The sequence below is a fragment of the Martes martes genome (genome assembly GCF_963455335.1).
Source record: "Martes martes genome assembly, chromosome: 6".
NCBI classification, from domain to species: domain Eukaryota; kingdom Metazoa; phylum Chordata; class Mammalia; order Carnivora; family Mustelidae; genus Martes; species Martes martes.
In genome coordinates this window covers 74574010-74601869 of record NC_137893.1, presented here as the reverse complement: position 1 = coordinate 74601869, position 27860 = coordinate 74574010, and the positions used below count along the sequence as shown (strand labels likewise).

The 27860-nt window shown below is 40.2% G+C and overlaps 1 protein-coding gene across 3 annotated transcripts in view; it reads left to right on the top strand.

Moving 5' to 3' along the window:
• NCOA7 (nuclear receptor coactivator 7) overlaps positions 1 to 27860 on the top strand; it is a gene marked incomplete at its 5' end in the record, with an annotated part of 156783 nt that overhangs the window by 65239 nt on the left and 63684 nt on the right. For all 3 annotated transcript variants that reach the window (XM_080805533.1, XM_080805534.1, XM_080805532.1), the window contains one exon: positions 13799 to 14019. In XM_080805533.1, the coding sequence (XP_080661659.1) occupies positions 13799 to 14019 (221 nt within the window). The remainder of the gene's footprint in view (positions 1 to 13798; positions 14020 to 27860) is intronic.

Sequence of the window (27860 nt, the reverse complement as noted above, 5' to 3'; positions counted from 1 at the left end):
GTTCTTTATTACTGTGTCAGTGCCTCTGATTTCCCTGTAACTTTATCAGGCTGTGACTCAGCATCCTGACTTTTTAGAAGAAGGAACCAGACTCCCACACGGGCGATCTATATATGCAACAAAAGCCTGTCTTGTTTCATAAACACAAGGCAAACATTCTACACAGTAAACATTCATTTCATGGCAGTGCCATTGTCAGCCCGGTACTGAGGAGGGGCATATAAGGTTCTCTGAATGTCCCTTAAGAACCCACGCCAGGTCTCTTCTGAAATTGTGACACTTTTGCATCCATTCCCGGCACCTGCCCTTTGATTAGCAGAGTCCCCTATGAGCTACTGATCTCACCACTGTTTTCATAGAAATCCTAAAAAGGGAAATTTCGGTATTTTGTCCATGATTGGCATTCCATTTAGCAATCTGCATTAGAATGCATTTATTTTTTGAGACGAGGGAAAATTCCATTATGTGTTCGTGTGCTCACCTGTGTGGGTATATCGCTAGTTATTGAACTCAAAGCCGGAGGATCTCTTTTTCTAACTGAATCGGTGTTTCTGAACTGGAATATTTCCATTCTGACTGATTAATTTTCTTTGGCGGGGGGTGGGGGAAAATCTCATTGTCAAAATTAGACAAATCAAGAAAGAGAATGTGCATCTCAGGGGTTGGCCCTAGAATCAGGTACATTTATAGACTTTTCTAGGGATTATTCCTAAGCTTTTTGGTTTTATTTGATCATAATTCTAAGAGGAATTTTCATTAAGTGAGTGTTTTTGTTTTTAACTGTCTTCCCCCTCTGGCATGAAGTTAAGATGTTATTTGGCACATATCATAGTTGGGAATTCGCAGTGGAAACTGAAAACTGACCTTCCTTTTGTGAAAATACAAAATGAAATATTAGAAGGGATATTCTGCTAAAAATAATAAATAGCTTGTACTGGTGACTAAATTCATAGCAGAGTTAAATTAATATTTATGTATAGCAAGAAAAATAATGTGAGCACTTGATAACATCTAGAATTTATCAAATACCTTCTTTGATGTGTTACAGTGCTTTAGATGTTAGCTTATTTTCTTGGATCCTGAGAAATCCCCAAGTGATGGCAATAGCTTCAGCACAACAAACGAGTAACTTCTGGTTATTGAGCCCTTGCTGTGGGCCAAGCGCAGGTTGTGTTCAATAGTCATTGTATGCTTTCTCTCTGCTGGTTAGTTTAGTCATCACGAAAAAGCCATCTGAGGCCATTCTGTCCCTTTGAAGCCAAGGAACCTGAGTTTAGATTTAGTAACTCACCCAAGGATGCACACCAAGAAGGAACAAATGAGGCTTCAAATACAAACGATTCTGTCCCCTAGGCTCAGCTCATTTCGTGATGACACTCCATTTCCCTGAGTCTGGAAATGGCAAGAGTCAGGTTCCGGCAACCAGGAGAAAACAGCCCAGGCTCTGAGAGCAGGGCAATGACAAGGTTGCAGTGGAACAGCCAAGAGCAAGACCCATGAGGTAGTCCCCACCAAGGGTAACAGCCCAGCTGTGTGTGGTAACGGAGGGAGAGGGGCTGTATTGCAGGATTTCGCCGTGATAGCTGGACTCAGGAGAAAGAATAAACCACAAACAGATTTGGCCAAATGTTGCCATAGCTGCGGATATTTAATTTTACAAATGTTATTAGCCTGATAATTACAGAAGCAACGTATGATTGTTGTACCAAAAATACCAAATTATATAAATGTGAAGTAAAAGTTGCCCCCCCTTCCTCTGTTGACCATTTTCTCATACCCTTATATCTAAACGCATGTATGTATGTATCGAAATGGGATAGTTGCTGATTTGAAAGGGTTTTGCTTTGTTTTTTGTTCTCTTTCACAAAAACAGGGTCAAACTGCAATACTGTTCTGTAATTTTTTTTCATGAAAGACTATGACATCTATATCTTTTATGTGAGTACTCCTCTATTTCCCTACAGAGGCAATTTTGAGGAAAAATATTTGTATTAAAGAAGACTGCAGATAACTCTTGAGCAACACAAGTTTGAATAGTGCATACAGTTATACCCACAATTTTTTCAGTAAACACAGCACTGTGAATGCATTTTCTCTTCCTTATGATTTTCTTAATAACATTGGCTTTTCTCTAGCTTTCTTTGTTGCCAGGATACAGTGTATAATGCATATAACATAGAAAATATGTTAATTGAATGTTGATGTTATCAGTAAGGCTTCCAGTCAACAGTAGGCTATTAGTAGTTAGGTTTTGGGGGAGTCAAGAGTTATATGTGGATTTTTGGCTATGTGGGAGTTGGTGCCCCCACCCCTGCCCTGAGTCATTCAAGAGTTAGCTGTATTTTAGAGGGGTGGGCAAAATGGGTGAAAGTGGTCAAAAGGTACAGACTTCCAGTCATAAAATAAATAAATCCTGGGGATGTAATGTATGGCATGGCGACTATAGTTAATACTATTATATCGCTTATTTGGAAGTTATTAAGAGATCTTAAAAGTTCTTACCACAAGAAAAAATTTTGTCACTGTGGTGACAGATGTTAACTAGACTTGTTTTTGGCAGTCATTCCACAATATATACTAATGGCCAACCATGATGATGTTCACCTGAAATTAATATAGTGTTTATGTTCATTGTATCTTGAAAAAAATGATGCAGGGCAGTCCCATACAGTTTTCTCGGTCAGAACTTGGACCTGACTTGCTTGTATACTTCCAGTAATGGGGACGCTACTTTATGGAGCAGTCAGTTCTGTTATTGGATTGCTCAGTTAGAATGTATACATACATACATACATACATTGTGTGTGTGTGTGTGTTATATGTTTAAAGATTTTGTTTATTTATTTGAGAGGGACAGAGAGCATGGGCAGGAGGAGGGCCAGAGGGAGTGAGAGAAGCAGACTCCCCATTGAGCAGGGAGCCTGATACAGGGCTTGATCCCAGGACCCTGGACACAGGACCTGAGCCAAAGGCAGATGCTTAACTGACTGAGCCATTCAGGCGCCCCAGAAAGTTATATTGAACTAACCTTTATTACTCTGTGGCTTCCTCTCCTTCATTAATATGTTCTCTTGAGTTCCACAGACCAAATCTCATTCCCTCTTCACCTGTAACTGAATGAAATAGGACAAGAAGGGGTATCCTTAAGGAAGATGAAAAAAAACAACACAAAACTGAAAACAAAAAACAAACAAGTAAAAAGATGATGTTATTTTTCTCATGGTTCATCCATTCTGACATTTTCTACTTTTCTTCATGGAGCTGTTTGCTTCAAATCATAGAGCAGTGCTTTATTTGCCTTTTTTTTTTTTTTTTTAATAGCCTTTGTATGTCAGTGGTTCATGTACAGTGGTTCATGCATCAGTGGTTCCAAGTTGGCCTCTGGACTTTCCCAGGGACGGAAGCTGCAGTGAAAGGAGAATGTACTCAGATGTGCGGGAGCACAGGGAAGTGCAGAGTCTGGGGAAGCTTTAGTTTGGATTTAAAAGATTTTTTTTTTTAACCTCAAAACTGCTTCAGCACATTTCTCATCCAGCTAAGTGTAAACTGTGGGAGCCAGACCAAAGCTTGAAAATCCTGTCATCAGCCTCTTGCTTTGGTTTTACCTTAGAAGTGCTGGAGGGTTCATTGTGCTTTCAAAGCAGATCCCAGCTGATTACACAGAGAGCCACGCCTAGAGTTGAAATCTTTCCTTCCTGCGAGCGTGTTCTCCATCGAAGCCCACTAGATTGCCAGTTATGTCTCCCCCAGATAGTTCATAGAATTTCCAAAGTCCAGTGAATTTTATTTTAAATCAAGATACATATGTATGTGTAGAACACTTGTAGACATGGACCTGGGAGGCCCTGAGGCTTCTGGCTCACACCTAGCTTTGTGAATTCCTGCACACTTGACTGTGCCCTGTGGATATAGAAACGTTGGGGTTCAGTGTCAAGGGCCAAGAAAGAATCCTTGAGATGTCTTTGGTGCAAAAAGGTGGTTTTATTAAAGCATGGGGACAGCACCCATGGGCAGAAGGAGCTGCACTGAGGTTGTGAGGAGTGATTGATTATATAAGATTTTCTGTCCTGTAGAGCAGGGAGGGTGATGTTAGGGCTCCTGGAACTTGAGCTTCTAGGCTTTTGGGATTGTCTTTTTTTTTTTTTTTTTTTTTGCTTGTAAATCATTAAGACAGTTGCAAACTGATGGAAACTCCTGTCCTGCCTGCCTGTGATCTCTATCAGTTAACCATTTGTTTTTCCCTTTCCTTTGTTCTAGAGCAGCTAGGAGTGCCTGAGGAATGTCACATGTATCCCACCTGGGGGAGGGGTACCGGGTGTTAGCTTTGTGCTTTGCATTTAGCTTGCTTTTTGCTCCCTCATCATTTACCGCCCCCCCCCCCAACAGTCTTGATCCTTAAATCTTTAAGGTTGTTGAAGGTGGAGGGTCTCACTCTCTGTAGCTTCTTCCTGCTGAGTAGGGGTGTAGAGATATCCCTACCTATGGGTCAGTATTAGCCAGGGAACATACAGTGGAGTTGCAAAAGGGGGAGGCAGTTGAATCTAACTTAGTAAAGAAGTACCTCAGTACATCTTAAATCTTTGGGAATCATCTGCGGACGTGAAGTCGTTGGAGGTGGAGTCTTAGTGCCAAGCAGAGAGACACTGAAAAAGGCAACATACTAGGATTAATATGGCTATAAGAATGAGAAGTCCAACAAGGAGACCCTTTGTAGTTGACTGTAGTCGTCCCCCAGACTCAGGAACTTAATCCCTGAAAAGGAGAGAAGGATTTCATGGAGCCTCAATTTGGGTATTCAGATTTTTCAAAAGCCCTGTGCCATGTTTGGGACAATCTGGAATGCATACATAGCATTGGGTTTTTATAATGGCCCATGTACAGCCTTGTGCTGCTGCTAAAATGTCTAATCCCGTTCTATCTTGTAGAATTGTTTTATGATTGAGTTCTTTCAGTGTTTCATAGAGAAATGCCATTTTGAGTGTTATTTAGGGCTTTGACTGTGTACTTATTAAGAGCGTCCGCGTGCCAAATGACATCTCCAGTCCTAAAGAGGGAACAAAGTTGAATGCCAGGTGGTCGTAGGAATAAAACACAGAACATGCCCACTGTTGTTTTAAATTTGGAGGGTTGGCTGTGTTGTTAATAGCTTTAATAATGTGTCCTTGCATCCAGGCAAAACCCAGAGTCCAGCGGCCTAGCCAGCCTGGGGGAGCCAAGGCCACAAGTTAGAGCTGCCTAGCCATTGGGTCCTGTTAGAAGTCAACCCTCTGATTATAGGCCTCCTCCAGGTGCAGTCCGGGTATCAGGGGCTGTTTGGTTTTGGAGGGCCTCCCTTCCAGAGGACTGTGGATACCAGGTCGAATATAGATAGTAACTGATTTTTAAGGCCCGAGCTATTTACTGAGCTATTTGTGCAATAAAAGATGGTTCGTTGTCACTTTGTAGGGCCCCAAGAAGTCCAAATCTAGGGACAGTTTCTCTTAGCAAAGTTTTTGTCACCTCAGTGGCCCTTTTACCCAAATGAGTAGCCCGGTGTAAGCCCTGTATTACCTTCCATTGGTTATTTTTAGGTGTAAGATTTTTTTTCCCCTTATTATTAACAAGCCGGTCCTATGCATTCTTTAATATCCTCATTCCTGGGCTAAGTGAATTTTTCGGTGTGATGACACTGGAGTTACGGACTTCATTGGAGTTAATATTTACTGATTTTATGCTGCCTGCTTGGCTGCACAGTCTGCCACATTGTTTCCTTTATATTCTGAGGTCATACACCTTTGGTGTCCTTTGAGGTGGATTACAGCTCCCTCCGTAGGCAGGCGTCCAGCCTCAAGAAGAGTCAGAATTTCAGGCCCATATTTGATTGGGGAGTTATGGCTTGATAATCCCTTTCCTTCCTAATTGCTCCATGGGCATACAGGACTAGGAAGGCATATTTGGAGTCAGTATAGGTATTAATTTTGAAGCCCTTTGCCAATTGTAAACCACAGGTGAACACTATGAGCACTCTTTTTGGACACAGGTATTTGCTGGGAGGACCTTGGCCTCTACAGTCTGGAAACTGACTGACTGACTGACTGTGGCACACTAGCTATTCTTGTCCCTGTTTTCCGAAACTAGTGCCATCAGTAAACCAACTGCTGTCTGCATTTCTATAGGGGAAATCTCTCAAGTCTGGTCAAGTCTAGACTAAACAAGATCACTAATCTCTAAGCAGTTATATTTTAATGTGGAAGTACCATGATCAGGTCCAGGCCGAGAGTAGCTGGGTTTAAAGTTTGACAGGTTTAAAGTATTATTTCAGGTGTATCTGTAAGCATAGCCTGGTATTTAATAAGTTAGCCTCCCATTATCCATTGGTGGCCTTTGGTCTCTGAGACACTCTGGACCTGACATGGAGTCATTACAGTCAGGGACTGTCCGGTAATGAGGTTTGAGGTGGTGTCTACCAGGAGGACTCTTGCATGCTCTGCTAAAGCCTCTGTTTGGAGTTTTACATTAATAGAGGTGGTTTCTGGGACAAATATGATTAAGGAATAAAACCATCAAGAAATTCTCTTTATTTGGGGTCTAGCCTTAATATTCCTAATTACAAGGAATCACTGGCAAGTGGGAGAAGACTTGTCTCAGGAGATAAGGGCATCCCCAAGTGGATCATCCAGTCTAGTCATAAGGAAAGTGGGGTCATCCATTCTCTCCATAAGCCCATAGTTAACCCCAAGGAGTGGGATATGCTCTGGCTTTTAAGGAGTGATTTTGTCATCCCAGCCACACAGAATTGGTCAAGGTGATCGCTGAAGTCCTGGATCTAGGGTACCTCACGGCCTTTGTCTTGTTTCCTACAGAGGAGATCTAACTGGTGGATGGTACTGAGGCCATGCAGTGCTATAGGAGATCAGTCCTTTCTTAAATTTTGCAATCTGAATTATTTCCAGTGGGTTAAAAGGCATTCCAAGGGAGAATCCTTGGAAACTGAAGAAGAGAGAAGATCCCATGCTTCTAGGAAAGTAGAGAAGGTCCATTACCAAGAACCCTGCCCCTCCCTCTCTGACTCCTGGGTGGCATCCCATGCAGAATGTCCAAGGTTCCCGGTGTTAGAACAACCCAACGTGTCCCTTGAATGAAATCACTGTGATCAGTGCCCTGCCATTAAAGGTCCTGGAGGAGGGAATCGTATCCCCTGTGTCTGCTTCCCCATTGCACTCTAGACTGCAAAATGGGTGCCAACAAGTGGACTGAGATACTGTGTCTTGTCTTGAAGACAGTGCCACGAAGGCCTTGCCTTATCTTGCCTTGCCTTGAAGTCTGTGCCTTATTTTGCTTTGCCTTGAAGAACCTACTGTTTATAACCCTTGGAAAACACTAGAAAACTTTTATAAGGAGAAATTACTGAATTTTGTAATTTAAGCAGTTAGTAGGGAACATTGATGGAAAACAGTCAAGATAGAAATTCATGATGGTCTGAGCGACCTTCCAACACATGTAATTCCTTAGAGCTGAGTTCTCTAGGAAATGGCCCCCTGTTGGGTTGTTGTTGTTGTTGTTGTTTTTAAAGAGTTTATTTATTTATTTGACAGACAGAGATCACAAGTAGGCAGAGAGGCAGGCGCAGAGAGAGAGGAGGAAGCAGGCTCCCTGCTCCCTGCCGAGCAGAGAGCCCAATGCGGGGCTCGATCCCAGGACACTGGGATCATGACCTGAACCGAAGGCAGAGGCTTTAACCCACTGAGCCACCCAGCTCCCCCCACCCCCGTTGGGTTTTAATTCAGTTGGTTACTGGTTTTGTCTGGCTTTGTGGGGGTGTCTGTGGCTCATGGCTGGACTAGAGATGTGGAAGAGATCACATTAGACCAATGAGGAGGAAACCTTACATGGGAGTCTCAAGACTGGCGGCTGTCCTGGTGGACTTAGGTGGCGTTCCCTTGCCCAAGACAGACAACTTTGTATAGGGACAGGAATAAAGAGAGGGCATCAGGTTTCTGGGTCTTACTACCATTCTGGCCAGGGGACTAACTTCCAGCCAGAAGTCAGACTTTCTCCTCCCTATAGAGCCATGGGCTAGTGGATTGCATGCAGCCTGAGCAATGGACATGAAAGTGTTCCAGTAAGACTGTACTCCTTGAAAAGCCCCTCAAATGAAAGTAAAGGAAGAGAAGAGAAAGGGATTCACCACTTTGCACCGTGGCTCAGAGTCCAGATGAGAAGACTGAGACCCGTGTTCAGATGCCAAATGATATGGAAATGTTGGGATTGGGAGCCCGGGGCCAAGAAAGAATTCTTGAGATGTCTTTGGTGCAAAAAGGTGGTTTTGTTAAAGCTCGGGAACAGCACAGATGGGCAGAAGGAGCTGCACTGGGGTTGTGAGGATAGCTGATTGATTATATAAGATTTTCTCTCTTGTAGAGAGAAGAGGGTGATGTTAGGGCTTCCGGAACTTGAGTCTCTAGACTGCTGGAGATTGCTTCTTTTTTTTGCTTGTAAATCATTAAGACAGTTGCAAACGGATGGAGACTCCTGTCCTGCCTGCCTGTGATCTCTATCAGTTAACCATTTGTTTTTCCCTTTCCTTTGTTCTAGAGCAGCTAGGAGTACCTGAGGAATGTCACGTGTATCCCACCTGCGGGGGGGGGACAGGGGTTGGGGGGAGGTGTTAACTTATGGCTTATGCTCAGCTTGCCTTTTGCTCTCTCAACGTGCTGTGACTTTGGGAAAAGGCCCTAATTTTTCTCAGCCTTCCTTATCTGTAATAGGAAGATAAGATTGCCTACCATGCTGGGCTTTTGTGAAGGAGAGATAGTATTTGTATAGTACACAGCATGGTGTCTGGTTCATTAGTCAACTCAACAGTAGTTTCTGTTAGAAGAAAACTCTTTCAAACTTCTCATAATAATTTTTTTTAAGATTTTATTTATTTATTAGAGAGAGTGAGATAGCAAGAGAGAGCACAAGCAAGGGGGGAGAGAGAGAGGCAGGCTCCCCACAAAGCAAGAAGTCTGATGCAGAGCTCAATCCCAGGACCCGGGGACCATGACCGAGCAGAAGGCAGAGGCTTGTACCCACTGAGCCACCCAGGCACCCCTCAATAATCTTTTTTAAAGAGCAAAACTTGATTTTTAAAATTTGGCAATATGGGTTAAATTATTATGGTAGGGAAGAGATTTCAAAGAACAATAACTTTAAAAAATATTTTTCTGACTAGCTAATATTTATATGTGGTGTAAAATTCAAAAGACACAAAAGAGAACACAATGAAAAGTCAATTTTCTTATTCTGTCTTTCCTCCTTGCCACTAACTTTTGCCGGAAACTCACTTTCCCGTTTTTTCATGTGTACCCTTGTAGACATAGTCTATGCATTAACTACATAAGTTGAAGTAGTCAGTGATTTCTGTCTTCACCCTTCCCTCTAGTCTCTTTCTAATAGGGCTAACTGTTGAATCTATTGAATCAGTAGCTCTAAGTCAGTACTGTCCAACACTTTCTGGGATGAAAGAAGTGTTCTCTATGTTTGTCACCCACTGTGGTGCCCCCTAGCCCATAAGTCTGTTAAGCTCTTGAAACATGGCTCTTGCAATTGAAAAACAGAATTTTCAACTTCTGTTTCATTTTAATTAAATTTCATAACTGCAAGTGGCTGGCTAGCGGTGACCATATTGGTCAGTGCTGTGCTAGATATTTATGTCTGCGCACTTACTACGTACAGAAACAATGGACCTCAAATTGTGGAGTTAGGGAAAGAGTCATCTAGAACTACTAATTTAATATTAATTAAAGAAGTCTATAGTTCAATACATTTTAGATTATATGTGGCAAATATATTTTCTTTTCAAGTCAAGTATCTAATTAAGAAGATGTTTCTTTTTGACACATGCTCCTAATTAAGAAGATGGCGAAATGTCATGTTTGTAGGAGAGCCCTGGCTCCGAGTGCAGATCTCAACCAGATCAGAACAGAACCCTGGTTATCTGCTCATTCATTTGTTCATGCATTCCAGAAATCCTTCCTGATTACCTCATGTGTACCGTATGGCATTTTAACAAAACCTAGACAAATCCCTGCCCTCAAGGAGCTCTCCCTCTAATGCTCACAGCCTTTCTGTGCTTCATTGCCTTGGATGTCGGAAGCAGCAAGAGACCTCTGCAGAGGCAAAGGAAGGAACTTGCTCTAGGCCCTGGCTCTGATTGTTGCCGGTGAACTTTATTTCCTTTAGGAAAGGAAAAAGCTTCAGAGGAAAACAGTTTTCATTCAGCCACTAAGAGTGTTTTCTTTAGCAGAATCACCTTGTTTTTTTCCTTCAGTCTGCTAACTCTGGGTTGGGTGCTGTATTTAATTTTAAAATTTCAATTTAAAAAAGCCAAGAGATTCCAGAATCAGTCCTTTAACACTCCTTTATGGTAGGGAAGGGGCAAATAAGCAGCTCAGAATCCTGACTGCCAGCCACTCTGCCACATTCTTCTGCACTTGGGGAAGGTCTGTGATTTCCCGAACCTTCTGGCTTTCCTGGTCTCTCTCCCAAACCGTGACTACTTCTTAGTGTCAGCATTTCATTTGATATAAGTTCTATGCTTTTTACCTTTCTGCATTCTCAATATTTTTTAATATGAACACGTATGAATTTCATAATAAAATAAAGAATAATTATCTTGTAAAAAATAGTCCAGAGAGATGAAAACCTGAAATGATTCACTGGGTGCAGCAGAGATCAAGAAGAGAAGGTGAATTTGAGAGGGAAGGATTTAGGAAACAGAACCGATAGGGCTTGGGTAGAGTAGTGGGAGGAGATTGAATAATAAAACTTGTTTTAGGGTCTCCTGGGTGGCTCAGTGGGTTAAGTTTTTGCCTTTGGCTCAGGTCATGATCCCAGGGTCCTGGGATCAAGCCCTGCACCGGGCTCTCTGCTCAGCAGTCTGTTTCCCATCCTCCCTCTCTGCCTGCCTCTCTGCCTACTTGTGATTTCTGTCTGTCAAATAAATAGATAAAATCTTTAAAAAAAAAAAACAACTTGTTTTATGTAATTATGATTTCTTTTAAAGAAAGATAAATGCAGCATAACAAAATAAAGGAGGTTTTTGGACTCATATTCGCAGCTATCAAATATAAATATGTCTCATTGTTTACAGTTACTCATCTGCTGAACATGATTTGCTAAGTATTTTTTTGGTCCACAATATAAATGTACATTTGGGGTCATTAAAAAAAAACTTGGTTTATTTTCTTGTGTAACCTTTTTTTTCAGTTTACCTTAATTTGGTGATAACAAAACCCTTTTCTGAGACTGTCTTACCATGATAGATACTGACTTGCAGAAAAACAGAGAAGGCTTAAGTGGGAACGTTTGAAGAGCAATAAATATACCACATACGTCAGATGGCAATTATTCCTTCTTAGACAAGGCCTTAAAAATGTATTCTCTGCTTTGAAGGAAGGATTTTACAGTGGGCTTCCCAAACTCACGTCATAAGATCAGAATGTTTTGGTCATGTTGATAAACTCCAGAGAAACAAGTTCTCATGAGTACTCTAGTCAAATCAAAAGATGTAGCTGATTGTAAAATTAGTGAAGTATTACATTGGATTCTGTTTTCTGTTAAACAAGTTTGGTATTGCTATTTTCTAGCCTTTTTTTTTGGGCGGGGCGGGGGGGAAACAACTACTTTTGGCTGTGAGTGTTGAGAGTAATGGTCTGTGCAGAACAGGGTCAAATGAATAAAACAATGTATCCCATTTTGTTATTTCCATGTGTGAAAATCAGTCTTTAATGAGATGTCCCCAGACAGTGCTACTGTTCATCAAAACATGTGCCCTAGATCTGAGTGAGTTTAATTATCACGGGGACCGTGAAATGAGGACATTTAAATCAAATTAAAGTGGAAAAATCCAGGAGAGGAAGAAACAGTATATTTCAGGCTGCATAGAATTATTTTTTGACTCCTCTTTTCTCTTCCTAGAAGGAACGGTTTTTGGAAGTGGGCAATAAGGTTCATCTCAAGCATGTTTTTGAGAAGCTCAGGCCAGCCATACCCAGCTTTTTGGACACAGGGGTCAGCTCTTTGCATAGACCTCCCTAAGTGAAGTGCTGGTTTCAGTATATTTCTAGGTTACTGCATACTAATTTCAGCCCCACATAGTAATCTTGATCAAGAAAGAAATTGTTTTATTAAAAACCTTAACCGACTCAACATGGAGCCACCCACTCTTACCAGAAATAATTAATAATAATAATAATAATAAATAGTTTAAAATCTGAGGTTAGAAGATAAAAACATGTCTGTTGAATAGAAGTCCTTTTTATGAATCCTCGGTTTGGTTTGGTTTGGTTTGGTTTGGTTTTTAATGAGTAAGCATAAAAAGATAGCTAAACTGAGAGATGGGGAATGTATTCATGTGTGGTTTGTGTCCAGCTGTCCTTTCTCCTAGGTCATATACTCTTTTATTAGCCAATGAAAATCTAAGAGCATGGCTGCTAAGTGTTCAATGAATGATAGCCTAGTTGAAATATTTTGTTAGAATATGACACCTTATTTCCAAAGCTGAATGTGTCGTGTATCCTTAGTTCTCATGTCATTATATGATTTTTGTCATATGAGGGGATATTTTATTATTTCTGTTTCTGTTCATTTGTGTTATATGTTGACGTAGATTATCTCAATTGATGTTAGTAAAAGACCCTGTTAAATAAGGGTCTCTTATTTAAACAAGGGACCTGTCCAAATTGTTAAATGGGTTTATTCAGTGTCACAAAGCAAACAAGTTAGTCCCTTTATTATCGTATAGGTATCTCATTTTTCTCCCAGAACATTTCCTTATCCTTGCCCAACATCGAATTGTGTAGATAGATGCTCAAGAGAGCAAAGGAACTAGACACACATGTGTAAGAGACCACTTGTAAACAGAAAGGGAGCGAGCCCAAAGAGTCCTAATTAAAAATATTTATGTAGGAGCAGACTGTCACATATGCTAGAGGCCAAGACCCTGGTTCTTTACGTTCTGGTAAGGTGAAGGTATTCTTCAGAAGGGTTGGTAAGTACAGAGTGACACATCAATTAGAGTGAGACATCAATTGGAAAATATTATGAGTTATTGGATTTCAGCAAAGTATAGTAAACCTCATCTCTTTGACTTAGGAGTGAGGAATCAAAAACATATGTTAACTAATTTATCAGTCAGCTGGTACATTAGTGATCATAATGATCACTTCATATAGTGTCATTATGGCATTTTGTCTCAGGGGTTACAGCTCTTCCTTCAGTACTACTGTGATATGTGTAAAGGAAAAGAATTGGTCAGACCTGAACCAGCTTGCCAAACTTTTATATAACTCCGTGTGTGAATCAATTATAAAGGATTTATTTTTACAAATGTGTTTGCCCATTGAAAACTGGAAACTCTCTCTCTCTCTGGTTTTTTTGTTTTTTGTTTTTTTTTTGTTTGTTTGTTTGTTTTTTGATGTAACACTGCAAACGTGGCAGCCATATATTTTGATTAAGAAAATCTTCAACATTTAATAGTCTGTAGAAGAATCTAGTCTTTCCTCAGGCCCAGAGGATTTTTTCCTGATAATTTTCTGAGATGTTAAGTATTAAGGATGTAAAGTGGAGGAAATGCTACAGGTCTCCATGTAAGAATTTTTAAGTGATTAGAAAAGAAAAAATTAGCAGGAAAATGTGATTGACAGTAATATAAAGAAAGTGTGTTCTGTATCAGTTAATTCGTTTCTGAAAGCCCAACAGCATGAAACTAATGTAATTCCTCCTAGAAAAGCATTTCTCCAATGTTTTTCCTTTTTTTCCCCCTCCTTCCTAGATTGAAAAAGAAAAAACAAGCCAAACAAAATGCAGAGACAGCCTCAGCCATTGCTACAAGGACCCACACTGGAAAAGAGGATGCTAAAGCAGTCATTTTAGAACAAGACAAGGGCAACATTGCTGTAGAAGAGGAATATATTACTGACGAGAAAAAAAAGAGAAAAAATAATCAGTTAAAGGAGATCAGGCGTACAGAACTCAAGAGATACTATAGTACTGGTGAGTATCGGTGGCAGTGCTGCAGTATTTTCATTTTAAAAATCTATCATAGAGGCGCCTCAGTCCATCAAGTGTGTGACTCTTGATTTCGACTCAGGTCACGATCTCAGGGTTGTGAGATCAAGTCCACATTGGGCTCTGTAGGGCGTGGAGACTGCTTAAGGTTCTTTCTCTCCCACTCCTTTTGCCCCCGCCTCCCTTCTCTCTCTAAGAAAAATCCCCAAAACAAAAACAACTAGTAATTCTTAAAAGACTGTTAATTTATAACTGCTCATCATTATAATAATAACAGCAGCTTATTGAGAGCTATGATATACGATGTACCCTTGTTTTACATACATAGTCTTGTATAAAGGTATAAGAGGGACATAATTCGGTGTGTCTCATTAGACTTTGTGTTTCCAGGATCCAGCACTTAGTGTGTGCTAATAAATATCTATCCAGTCACCTTCCCTGTATGAGAAATATTTTTCTTGATGTATGTAGACTTTTCTGTAAATACGTTGCTGGAAATGTCTGAACTGTTTGGCATCAGCTGGGCAATAGAAAATGGCAGAGATAAGTCCTAACATCCATCGGTTAGAAAAAAAAAATACCACGACTTGGGAGTTTTAGTTAAGGGATTTTTTTTTTTTTTTAAGGAATCTCTAGACCCAGTGTGGGATTCAGATTCTCAACCCCGAGATCAGGAGTCACATGCCCCACCAACTGAGCCAACCAGGCACCCCTAGTTAAGGGGAATTTTGAAATAAGTGTGCAATATTATAGAGTTTCTCAGAATATTCCCTGTGCTGGAAACCATATTAACAGAAGTGGCATAGCTAGCATGGTGGAGGCGATAGCCCTGCTTTTCAGGGATCCATGTCACACCGACTGGTCCTGTCACATGCAGGGCTGGGGTGTGTGCAGAGGAGGGTGCAAGGAACAGGAAGTGGGAGTCAGACCTTGCTGTGGCATGCTGGGTACTATGTGCTAAGATCGCTAGGCTAAGAGACAAGACAGGGTCTCAGAACGGACTGCAGGACAGTATGTGATATGGGCTCTTATAGCAGATTCTCCTGGGGACCCCACATTTGGTCGCAGTTAATGCCAGCCAGAGTTCCTGGAAGACAGATCTTGTCTCCATGTTTAATAGAACTTTCGAGCAGTGCTCATCAGAGATAAAATGGGCTGCCTCTGGGGGGCTGATCAGGGTGACTTTGCAGGCACTGCTCCAGCAGAAGGCAGGTGAGGTATCTGCTGTGGCGGGTGTGTGGTTTGTAGCGGTCCATTTGGGGTTATATCATGTATGCATGGTAATGTGATTATATCGTGTAGTACAGAGCTTAACTGTTGCTTTCAGTCTCAAGCCACTTAGTATTTTATAAAAAGCTGTAACTGTCACCTACTGAAAGAAGCTTCTGTGTGAGTGTCATTAATAGACTTCCCTTAAAATTTGAAGTGTTGAGTATTATCCCTTCTTTCCAAAAAGAGGAAGAGGATTAAGGAAAATCGCATTTCTCATCTTCTTTTACATATGAGTTGTGCACATTGGAGATTTGGAAACGTGTGGTTTTGAAGAGTTGTGCAGCTTAAAATATTATCTTTTTTTCACCCTTATTGTAAATGTTATTGCTTAGTGAGTATTTTGAAGTGGAGACATTTGCTCTGTAGGATTTCCCTGGAAGATGCTGGTAGAGTCCTGTTGACTGAGGTTTCTTTTAGTCAGGATGCTGTACTAACTGTAGATGCTGTGTTAGGATAGCTTTTTAACGTGCGGCCCTCTGTTGCATGTGTAATGCTGTGAAACCGAAACGACACCCTTCACTCTGGCCTTTACCTATCCAAGTCTCACTTGACTTCAAAATCAGCTCAGTCATCATTTCTTGTAGGAAGCCCTCCCTGCCCATGGCTAACTTAGACTCTCCTTCTGCGTTGTCATTATGGATTTATTTATCTGCTTTCCTGTTTATGGGCTGTCATCACATGGACCCTGTATCATTAGCTTGGCGTAGTATTTGAGTTACGGGTGTTCTTTAAATGTGCATCAAGGGCATGAATTAATACATAGGTGAATGAATACTGTTTCAGTAAGCTTGAGTTTCATGAAAATTCTGGGAGGATATAGGTCAGAATTAGTCTGATTTCCTTTGGTCATGGTAAGTAGAGATGCCATCATAGCTTTTCATCTCTCAAGAATGGCGATGATAATTGGTTTGGACCCATGTGGGCAGGCTTGCTTGATCTGACCTGGTGTATTCCCCGGAGTCCCATCCTGGGTGTTGTTCCATACCACTAGGTGGGGCAGTAGACCTCAAATCAAGAGTAATCCCATTTCTAGTGCTTTTGGTGGCTCTAGTCTGAGAAGAGACACTAAAATGGGAGGTTCTCGTCAGCCACGTTAAGGATTTGGACTTAGCTGGAGTCAGTGGGGCACTGTTGGGGGAATTGCATTAACTCTGTGTTTTACGATGATAAATCTGAGGACATTGGGTAGAAATCAGCTTGACATCAGGTAATGCTGTTTGGAGACTGGGGAAGAGGAGAAAGGCACCCGACAAAGAGATTTTGCTCATAGAATCAGCAGTATTTGGTGACCATTGTAGGGTGTGAGGGACAAAATGAACACAGTTAAGAATTGACAAACTGGAAAACTCAAGAAGGAAAAAAGAGTTCAGTGTGTTTGTGTTTGGAGATGTTTTTGAGGTACCAAGTGGATATGTCTAAAGGGACCTACACTTCAGGTGAGAGGCCTAGAAATTGCTACTTAAAGGTATGACATAAATCCACACATGTAAGAGAAGAAACAGGGACCTGTACAGAGTCAAAAACAAAAAGTTAATGGATGACAAATGATAATGAATATAGAAAAACAGACTAGAAGAACCTGTAACAATATGTTGATAACTGTTTTCTCAGAGTACAGAAATTGCAAGGGAGTTTTGTTTTCTTCATTTTTTTTACATATTAAATATTTACTGTTATTTTTAATGTTAATCAAAAAATGCAGAAAAATGAATAACAGAGTAAACCCAAGAGGTTTGCAAAAAGAACATTTAACAAATGTAAAGTTCTATAATCAATAAGGGAGGAACATAGTAACTTTCTATGGGTATCTCTTTCCGCATCACCAACATCTACCTAATCTAAGGAACAAAATAACATTTTTACTTGTTGAATTGGATTTATCTGTGCCTCATGTAAGCCTCTGGTAACAGTTCATTGCTATCTCTTAAGATTTAGACAAACACAACAGTTAGATAACTATAAAAGATGTTACAGAAAGATCGAATCACTGCACTTGCCCCATTGTAACAAAATGGTGCAGATGCTAAAAATGTTTTGTTTCTGAGAGAATGGAGCGGGAGAATGGAAGTGAAGTAATTACAGGGAGGCAGATGGCATCAGATAAATCTAGATCCAACACCTAATGTAGCACCTGGCACACAGTAAATATCTCCAGACTTCTCCCAACCCACAAAAATTTCTAGAATATGTGAAGGCAACTCTTCCATGCTTGCACTGTTACTGATACATAGGAGTCTTTCTTAACTTGTGTTTATTTATGTGAACTCTTAAGGAGTTGTTTGGTAATAGTGCATCTCAGGATATTTTTCAAAATTAGCTATTAAGTTATTAAATTGACACAGTTATGTTGGAATGTGTGCATATGTATCTTTTGTCTCATCAATATTACAGTGTCCAAATATATTTAACAGCATGAATTATATCAAAAATTCTTTCATAGTAAAGGAATAAATTATTCCTTAATTTAGAATAACACACATCCTTCCTTTTGTCGAAGTGGAGATGGGAAGGGGAGTTTTACAAAATGGGTAATGTCTCATAGGAAAGTTATTTAACTGAAACACAGGTGTGCAGGTACAAGATTTGAAAAAGATAGAGAAATTTTATAAATGAGGGAGGCAAGCCTAAATTGGAATAAAATATATTATTATGATTTTGTAGTGCTTTGGCAGAAAAGATTAATACTAAAAATCCTGATAGTGAAGTAGACATTTTAAGAGAATTGGGAGATTATTTTCTCAAACAGAAAACACTTAAGTAAGAGTGTAGCCAGTTTTGTGATAATCACAGTCAAAGATTTGTTTAGAGAGAAAACCTCTGTAGGATAAAGAATGAATTTAGCTTTCAATAATGAATCTGTAATGTCTCTATTAATCATTTCAAATCATGTCTTTTCCTCCTGAATTCAGAAGAAATTTAATAAGAATAAAATAATAAATGAAGTTCTCTACTTGTCCTTTTTAAATATTTTTGTGTTTTGCCACAACATGAAAGTTACCAGTCAATGAATTATTTTCCACAATGCAACCATGACACTTTTCCTTATACAGATTACTTTTTCATAGAGTTGTTTTAACTACACATGTGACGATTTCATATCTGTCATTTCTCTGTTTCACTTAAGAAGTTCAGAAAGCCAAAGTTATGTTATTATCATAAATGAATTCCCAAACATAAAAGTAGGTCAAACCACAACATAGAATCGTGTTGCCTTCTCCTCACGGGTAATGGTCATTCTGGTGCTTTAGAGCTCACAGAATCACAGAATATAGGATTAAAATGGACTTTAATGTGGAAAGAGGATATCAAGAACCAAATTAATGTTTGGGTTTTTTTTTTTTTTTAAGATTTACTCACTTATTTGAGAGAGAACACATGCCAGTGATGGGGGGGTGGGGAGGAGGTCAATGGAAGAGGAGAAAGAGAATCTTAAGCAGACTTGCCCCTGACCTCTGAGCTGAATGTGGGCTCAGTTCCATGACCCTGAGATTGTGACCTAAGCTGAAATGAAGAGTCAGGTGCTCAACTGACTCAGTCACCCCAAATTAATGTTTTTTAAATCAGGCAGAATATAGAGACTTGAGGGACTTGGCTATAAAATAAAGTGATATTATTCGGATGGAAATAATTGGACCTGTGCTTCTTGGGGCCATCAAGGAACTCCGATTAATGTTTAAGTGAAGTCATACTGTGAAAACCCAGGGGGTACACAAGACAGACCTGACAGGTACCCCCAGAATGCACAGGGTTAAGGAAGGAATGCAAGTGATACGAGAGAAGATGACAGATATGGGAGGCATGAGTGAAGGGTCTAAGAATCAAAGGTGTTCTTGGTGAAGAGATGTAGTAATTAAACACAGCATAAGAAGAATGCTTTCATACCTGACTTTGGAAATCAAAAGAGCTTACCGTATTTGGGCAGAATGAGGGGGGAAGACTCAGCATGTAGAGAAGCTATGGCACATGTTTGTAGGTTATGGATAAATGGTAAAAACAATCTTTTTTAAAAAGAATGTTAGGTACAGGGGCACCTGGGTGGCTCAGTCAGGTGTCTGCCTTCAGCTCAGGTCATGATCCCAGGGTCCCCGGATTGAGCCCCGCATCTGGTTCTCTGCTCAGTGGGGAGTCTGGTTCTCCCTCTGCCTCTGTTGCTTTCTCTCTCTCTCCCTGTCAAATAAATAAATAAAAACTTTTAAAAAATTTTAGGTACAAAGGAATAAAGAAGAGAGTCAGGCACAGACTTTACAGCGATGAACACCAAAAGAATGAAATCTTCAGAGTTGTGGAGTAAAAGTTGTTTCTCAAGGTCAAAGAAACAGGATATTCTCCCACGTACTTAGTCTCAGGAAATATACCATTTATGTCATACCTTTCTTAAAGTTACTGAATGGGAGAGACATTTTTTCCCGAGACACACATCAAAAATCTAATCCTCAAAAATGAAAAAGTTATTTTATGAAAGAATTGGTGATGAGCATTGTAACTAATTAAACATAAAATTAAAAATACATAACCATTGCAAATATGGTTAAGAGCATGAATATTAAAAAATTTAAAAATTTAAAGAGCATGAATACAAAAAGCTGTCCTCTTTTTTTAGCTTTATTGACTATAACTGCGATAACATTGTCTAAGTTTAAGGTAGACTGCATGTTGACTTGATACATGTATATATTGAAAAATGATTACCGCCATAGCTTTAGCTAACACCTCCATCAGGGCACATAATTACCATTTCTTTTTTGTAGTGAGAACATTTAAGATCCACTTTTTAGCAACTTTCAGGTATTTAATACAGTATTATTAACTGTGATCACCATGCTGTACCATGCTTTTTGGTCCTCAAAACTTACTCATCTTAGAACTGGAAGTTTGGACTCCTTTTTTTTTTTTTTTTTTAAGATTTTATTTATTTATTTGACAGAGAAATCACAAGCAGGCAGAGCAGGCAGAGAGAGAGAAGGTGAAGCAGGCTCCCTGCTGAGCAGAGAACCCCATGCAGGGCTTGATCCCAGGACCCTGGGATCATGACCTGAGCTGAAGGCAGAGGCTTTAACCCACTGAGCCACCCAGGTGCCGCGAAGTTTGGACTCTTTAGCCAACATCTACCCATGTCCCCCATCCTCCAGCCCCTGGTAACCTGACAGTGATCAAGGGGCATTCCTTCCTCTTCTTTTCCAACGCCAGCGCTCCCATTAATGGAGTATATTGTAATGCATTCTTGTCATTGTTGAAGCAAAAAGTACAGTCACTGAACCAAACAGCTATGTTTTAAAACCTGTTGTCCTAGAGCTAGGTCTGAATCTAGTCCTATTACAATTGATCAGTGTAGTCCAAATAGTGTTCCCTAATTAATCTGTCATATCACATTTGTATTGGGAAAAATCTCGGTGTACGAGAAATATCCAGATGGAATTTGGGCTAAAAAAAGGACACTAAATATTGTCAGTGATTTTTCGGCTTAAGCAGTTTTGAGAAGTTAAATTAGGAATGACCTGGGGAAAGGGCAAAGGAAAAAACGCTCCAATAGGTTGATAGTGGGAGAGTAATGTGGTCAGATCTTTCTAGAAGGCAGTAACCATTATTATCAAGAGACTTATCTTTTCCATACCTTTTGACCCAACAGTACTTTTGTAGAAATTCACCCTAAGAAACTAGTCATGAGCATATCAGAAGATTTAAATACAGTGACTATCATTTCATTGTTTATTATTTATTTTGTTCCTACATTTATTTGTTTGTTTATTCTTTAAGTTTTTATTTTGATTCCAGTTAACATGCAGCGTTATATTAGTTTCAGGTGTACAGTAAAGTAGTTGAACAGTTCCATACATTAGGCGGTGCTCATCACAAGTGTACTCTTTCATAAGCATCTATTTAACTCATTCCCCCAGTCCTCTACTGTCTGTTTTTTTCCCTTTGCTCACTTGTTTTGTTTCTTAAATTCCGCATATGAGTGAAATCATGGTATTTGTCTTTTTCTGTCTGGTTTAGTTCATTTAGCATTATACTCTCTAGTTCCATCCGTGTCATTGCAAATAGCAAGATTTCATTCTTTTTTATGGCTTAATAATATCCTATTATATAAATATACCACATCTTCTTCATTGCATTGTTTTAAATAGTGGGAAAATAAAAATAACATAAATGACATAAGATGGAAGACTGTGTGCTGTTTTTAAGTGATGTAGAAAAACACTGTGGGAGGGGCACGTAGGTGGCTTAGTGGGTTAAAGCCTCTGCCTTTGGCTCAAGTTATGATTTTGGGGAGCCTGCTTCCCCCTCTCTCTTTCTGCCTGCCTCTCTGCCTACTTGTGATCTCTGTCTGTCAAATAAATAAGTAAAATCTTTTAGAAAAAAAGAAAAACACTGGGAAATTTTCACAAAATACTATCATGGTAGGAAAGCAGGTTGGCGATAGTATATAGATTATGATTCCATTTTTGTTGAAAAAAAAAATAACTCTTCTGTATACATACAAAAAGGGAGATGGAGAACTGCTGGTGTGACGGTCACCAGAATGTAAACATTGGTGCTTTCTGAATGGAGTAACATGGGTGATTCTGTATCTTCTTTTCCTGTTCAGTGGTGTTTTTCATTTTTTCATGACCATTTATAGTTTGTATTTGTACAGAATTGGTCTTTATAGTTCTTATTCTCTTCTAAATTTTAAATTTACCCAACTAAGTTTTTGGTCCATTTATTTAAAAAAAAAAAAAGCTACCTTGAGTTTTCGGATGAAAGAGCCTATTTTAGATGAGTGTCTCCTGTAGGTTAGATGCTTTATTTCATTATTTAATTTACTAGTAATCATGATCTGATGCAGGTGGTAGGAGCCTATTAAACAGATGAGAAAATCTGGAAGCTGAGTAACTTAACCAGAGGTCCCACTGTGGATCGGTATAAAGCAGGGATTTGAGCTCAGCTCTGGCACGAAAGTCCTAACGACGCCATTGTACATCGTTCTGCTTCCCCAAAGTCAGCTCTCAGGGAGAAAGAAGCCAAAGGTTGAATAAAAAGTTTAGATCTTGTGGTTTCTTAGTAAGGAGAAAAACTTGGTTATACATGGAGTTTCCATTTCTCCTGAACTAGAATGTGAATGACGATAAGGTTGAAATTTCTCTCTGGGCTTGACCTAGTCATATATGTAGTTAGAGTCAACACACTCACCGGTTTTATGGCTGGTGTGTCAGAAGCTGACTCAATAACTGAAGTACTTTGTTTGCTTCCATACCTAGCGAGAGGTTAGTTGACCCATTCTACAGGTACTTGAGGGCCAGCTTCCTGCTGAGGGCACTACTAGGCTCTGAGGTCAAGATTTCCACCATAAACAACTCCCCCACCCTTCTTGCATTCTAGATTGTACATCAGTGTGACTGTGACTCCACTCACGTTGGTCATGTGGCATGCTTGAAGGAAAACAACATCTGTATGGCATTTCCCTTTGTGTCAACAGAGGAGGAAACATGGAGTTCATATTTAGTGTACTCTGTTCTTCCTCAACCCCTGCCCTCTCCATCCTCAAGAGGTGAAGATTCCTCATGGCATACCTTTTAAAAAATTTTACTGTAACAGCTTATGATTCAGGTGTTCCAGAAGTTGCCCTTAGGATGCTAAATAATAATATTTAATATTTTCATTATACTCTTGACAGAGTGAGGCCAGTAATTTCAGAAGTGTGTATCACCAAAAGAGAACATATTTCTTTAAGCAAATACGAATCCTATATTTTTCTTCAAGAACATTTCTAACTTCATATTTTTAACTATTAGATCTTTAATCTGTCTGCATTGATTTAAGAGTGGTCTGGATTTTTCTCCAAATCTTAACAGTGTTCACCCAACCTCATTTAATAGTAATCCTTAAGGTTTCCTGAGTCCTTGTTTCACACATTGTGCAGTGCTTTACCTTAATCAAATTGCCTTATGTAATCCTTCCAGTGTCTTGGTGGGAGTCCAGTTGGTATCCCCATTTATCTACTTTTAATTTTTTTCTTTTTTTTTTTTAGGTAGGCTCCACGCCCAACATGGGGCTTGAACTCAGGACCCTGAGATCAAGAGTCTTATGCTCTGTTGGCTGAACCAGCCAGACACACCTGTGTTCCCATTTTACATGCTGGGAAACTGTCTTTGATTAAGTAAAGTTACTTAATTATACAGTGAGCTGGGGCAGACCAATACTGTCATTCAGTCTGTCTGATGCCAAAACCTCCCCCTCTAAGATGAAGTTACATGACATTTATGGGAAAGGCTAGCCTTTTCTTACTAGTTTATAAAAGCATTTTTGTATTGAATTAAATTCCTTCAATATAGACCTGATTTTTTGTACTTCACCTCATTTTTTAATTGCTATGGCTTTATAATCATTCGTTTGAACATCAGTACAGGGTTCCTACTGTCATTTTTCTTTTAAAAATAATTTTGGATACTCTTATGATCTATTTATGCTTCCAAAGAAATATGATGATCAATTTGACATGTTTGCCTTCTCCAAAAAAATTCTTTTTATTTGAATTGCATTTAACTTAAACATTAATTTGAAGAGAAAGTGAAATATTTACAAGAATGAGGTTTCCAGTTTAGGAACATTATATACCCTCCCTTTATTCAAGCTTCCATTTATATCAACTTTACTAAACCTTTTAAAATTTATATATATATATATAGCCATTGTCTCATTCTATTTATTCCTAGGCATTTTCTAGTTTCTTACTATTATGCCTGGTACTCTTTGTAATACATTTCTATCACAAATATAAAAGACTCATATCTGGGCACCTTACTGAACAATTTCATGATTTTCTGGATATTTTAAGATGTTGGTTCTTTAGGTAGACAATTCATCTGTGAATAATCAAAATATGATCTCTTTTATCTCTCTTTTAAAAATCTTTTATCTTTTCCTTTGACTAGGGATTCCAAAACACAGTTGAGTATAAACCATGGTAGTAGGAATTCTTGTATTTATATTGGTGTTTTAATATTTGCTTTCAGTTTCTGATATAAGAGCTCATCTCTGTTGCCTCAGGTATGTGTTAGGAGAGCTTTGCTTGATTTCTAAAGAGACAGTTGGTGAACAAGTGGGTACACATTCTAGGCAGGTGCGGGCGTTGTCTGGCAGTGCAGCGAAGAGTGGCGGAGATTCCCTCTTCAGCCTTGGGAGTTCCAACCTGCCGGTCTCTGTTGTCTTTGCAGTGTTGGTGCTTTTATCTCCATGACAACGTTTATTTTTATGACCTTAAATTCTTGTGGTTTAGTCTTATATCATCTTAGGTTAGCCTCTGTGTTAGAGTTTAGCAGAGTGGGAGATGTTACGTCCAGAAGCCTTAGAGCTTTGCTGGAATTGCTCTTAGGCCTATGTCTCCCACAGAACAACTCGGACAAAAGAAGAATAGGGTGGAGCTCCCGCAATGCCTGGGGGCTGTTTCTCCTGCTGCAGACCCTGGAGTCTTTCTTCTAGAAAGTTGGGGTGGGGGTGGGGACTCACTGGTGCCTTAGTTCAGGCTGTGTTTAGCAAGGAACAGGCCAGTACAGACCAGGAAGTGATCTCCTGAGGTCGTTCAGCTTCCTTTCTTACAGGCAAATTGCTTTTAATATACAGTTTTTAGGGTTCTGTTGATTTTTCAGGAGCATATTTTTTTTTAAGATTTTATTTATTTATTTGACAGGCAGAGATCACAAATAGGCAGAGAGGCAGGCAGAGAGAGAGAGGGGAGAAGCAGGCTCCCTGCTGAGCAGAGAGCCCGATGTGGGGCTCCATCCCAGGACCCTGGGATCATGACCTGAACCGAAGGCAGAGGCTTAATCTACTGAGCCACCCAGGCACCCATTAGGAGCATATTTTTAATGCATATCAAAGAGTAACTAAAAGTTCTTTGTATTAGGGGAAGTTCACTCCTGTTTTTTAGTTTTCTAACTAGTGTTATTATTTTTTTTTTAAGATTTTATTTATTTGTTTGACAGGCAGAGATCACAAGTAGGCAGAGAGGCAGGCAGAGAGCAAGGAGGAAGCAGGCTCCCCGCTGAGCAGGGAGCCTGATGTGGGGCTCGATCCCAGGACTCTGGGATCATGACCTAAGCTGAAGGCAGAGGCTTTAACCCACTGAGCCACCCAGGCACCCCTCTAACTGGTGTTATGTTTTTAATTTTTTTTTTTAATATAATGGCTGTTTAATTTTGTTGAAGGCTTCCTTGGCATTGAATCCAAGTGATTGGATTGGGTTTTTCTCTTTTAAACAATTCATAATCATCTGTCAATGTTCTGTCACTCCTATGTTTGGGAAATGAAATCTTTTTGCTTGAGGTTTAGAATTCTTTTCATACCCTACTCTGTTTAGATTCCTATTAAGTTGCATTGACTGCATTATTATTAATACTAGTCTTTGTTAAGCACTTACTCTGTGCCAGGCTCTGAGAGAAACACTGTGCTTGTCATCTCATTTAATCTTTTGAACAACATTATGAGATAGCTCTGCCTCTTAGAGACAAGGAAACAGAGGCACAAAAATTTCAAATAACTTGGTTAACGTTGCACCGCTGTGAGAATTTTTCCGGTTTGCTTGTTGAACTCAGCTCATTTTGACCCCCAAACCAAACCGTGATCAGAAAAATGTTTAGTGACATAAGGGAGATGGCATATGACTTGATTTTATGGTTAATATCATCAAACTGTCACAGCCAAATGCATCAGTTCCTAGGATAGAGATATGCCTGTCATTGGAAGTAGATTCTTCTGCTTGTCAATCAGGGTGCCCCTTTCATAGAAAGATCTGGAGAGACAAGAGACAGTTTTTGCCTCTACAAATTCATCTCATTTGGATGCCATGGAAAACTGTCCTCCCTCTTTAGACAAGTTCTTGTGGGTCCTATGCTGTCAGCTCATGTACCCCATTCAGATGGTCTTATGATGGAGACGGAAGGAAGGGGGAGAATGGATTGCTCAAGAAGAGTAAGAGGAGAGGACACCCCCACACCGATTAAGTGTAAGGCCAGTACAGGATTGGCCCTGATACTTTTCACATTCTGTTTCTGCTTATTCAGATAATTGATAGCAGAAAAAAAGGCTACATACTGTCTTTTTTGTCTTTCCTGTATCTATACAGAGATTATGGAATCAAGATCCAGGGAATTCACAGTTGTCTTTTGTCTCTGTTTTCAAGGACAGTAGTGAACAATGTCTGTTGTCCTGACTTCACCCCATCTCCAGTGGTCTGTGACAGATGCTCAGGTTTGAATGACATTGGTATTGCCTTATTCTTGGGTGTTTTTTTTTCTCAGAACCAGAACATCTAGCCAGTGCTGCATTCCTTAACATCCCCTACCCATCCCCCAGCGCACTCACAGCTCAGATCACTACTTGAATCCCCAAAAATTCCCTCTTTGAATTTGAGCCTCTTATCTTTTCCTATATTTAATTTTTTTTTATTTTTAAAAGAGTTTATTTATTTATTCTCGCTGTGACAGACACAGCGAGAGGGGGAACACAAGCCGGTGGGGGAGGTGGTGTGTGGGAGAAGGACAACCAGGCTTCCCGCTGAGCAGGGAGCCCAGTGTGGGGCTCGATCCCAGGACCCTAGGATCATGACCTGAGCTGAAGACAGACGCTTCACTAACTGATAAAGGTGCCCTTATCTTTTCTTATAAAACTGTTCTCCACCTGTGGTAGGCAGGTATGTGTCCTAATTTCCAAAACCTGCTAGGTTACACAACAAAGTCACGTTAAAGTTATAGATGGAATTAAGGTCCCTTAATCAGCTGACCTTAAGGAGGCATCCTGGATTATCCAGGTGTGCCCAGTATAAAGCCAAGGGTCTTTAAAAGTGAGAGAGCAGCAGAAGGGGAGCCAGAGAAGTGGCACGTGGGAGGACTCTGCTGGGTGTTGCTGGGCAGGTGGAGAAAGGGACCTTGAGCCAACAAAAGCAGCCTGCTTGTAGGAGTTGGAGGAAGCAAGGAAATTAGTCTTTCCCTGGGACCTCCAGACACTGATTTTAGCCCACTGAGACCCATGTCAGACTTGGAACCTACTAAATTTGTGTTTATTTTGAATGCGGAGGCACTACATTTGCGATAATAGAGTAGCAATAGGACAGGAAGACGTCAGGCCACTCTCCTTGCTGCAGCGTCTCAGGGCTCCTCACCTGCCACTGCCCTTGCTTCGCTGCCCTGTGTGCGTGCCTGACACCCCCCAGGTGGCTATGGCAGCATGGGGTTTGCTTCCTCCACACCTGGCCCGTCACTTAGACCCCCTCCCCCTGCCGGGAGGCCTTCCTGCTGCTTTCAGTCATCATGTGTCGTTGAAACCTTAGTAATTCATCCAAATTTCACAATCCCTTAAGCTCCCAAGCCTGTCTGTGACCCGTTTCACTTTAGCCAAAGGCCTTCTCCCTGCTTTACCGAGAGGGTTAACACCACCTGTCTTGCAATCTTTCCAGTTTTCACGGCAGGAACTGTGTGGCCTCCCAGGGATCCATTTGCAGGTGTTCATTTCTCCTCCTCTGTGCGGCAGCGGCAGTGTTAAACGCTGTCAGCATGATCTTCCTGTAACTTTTCTCCATG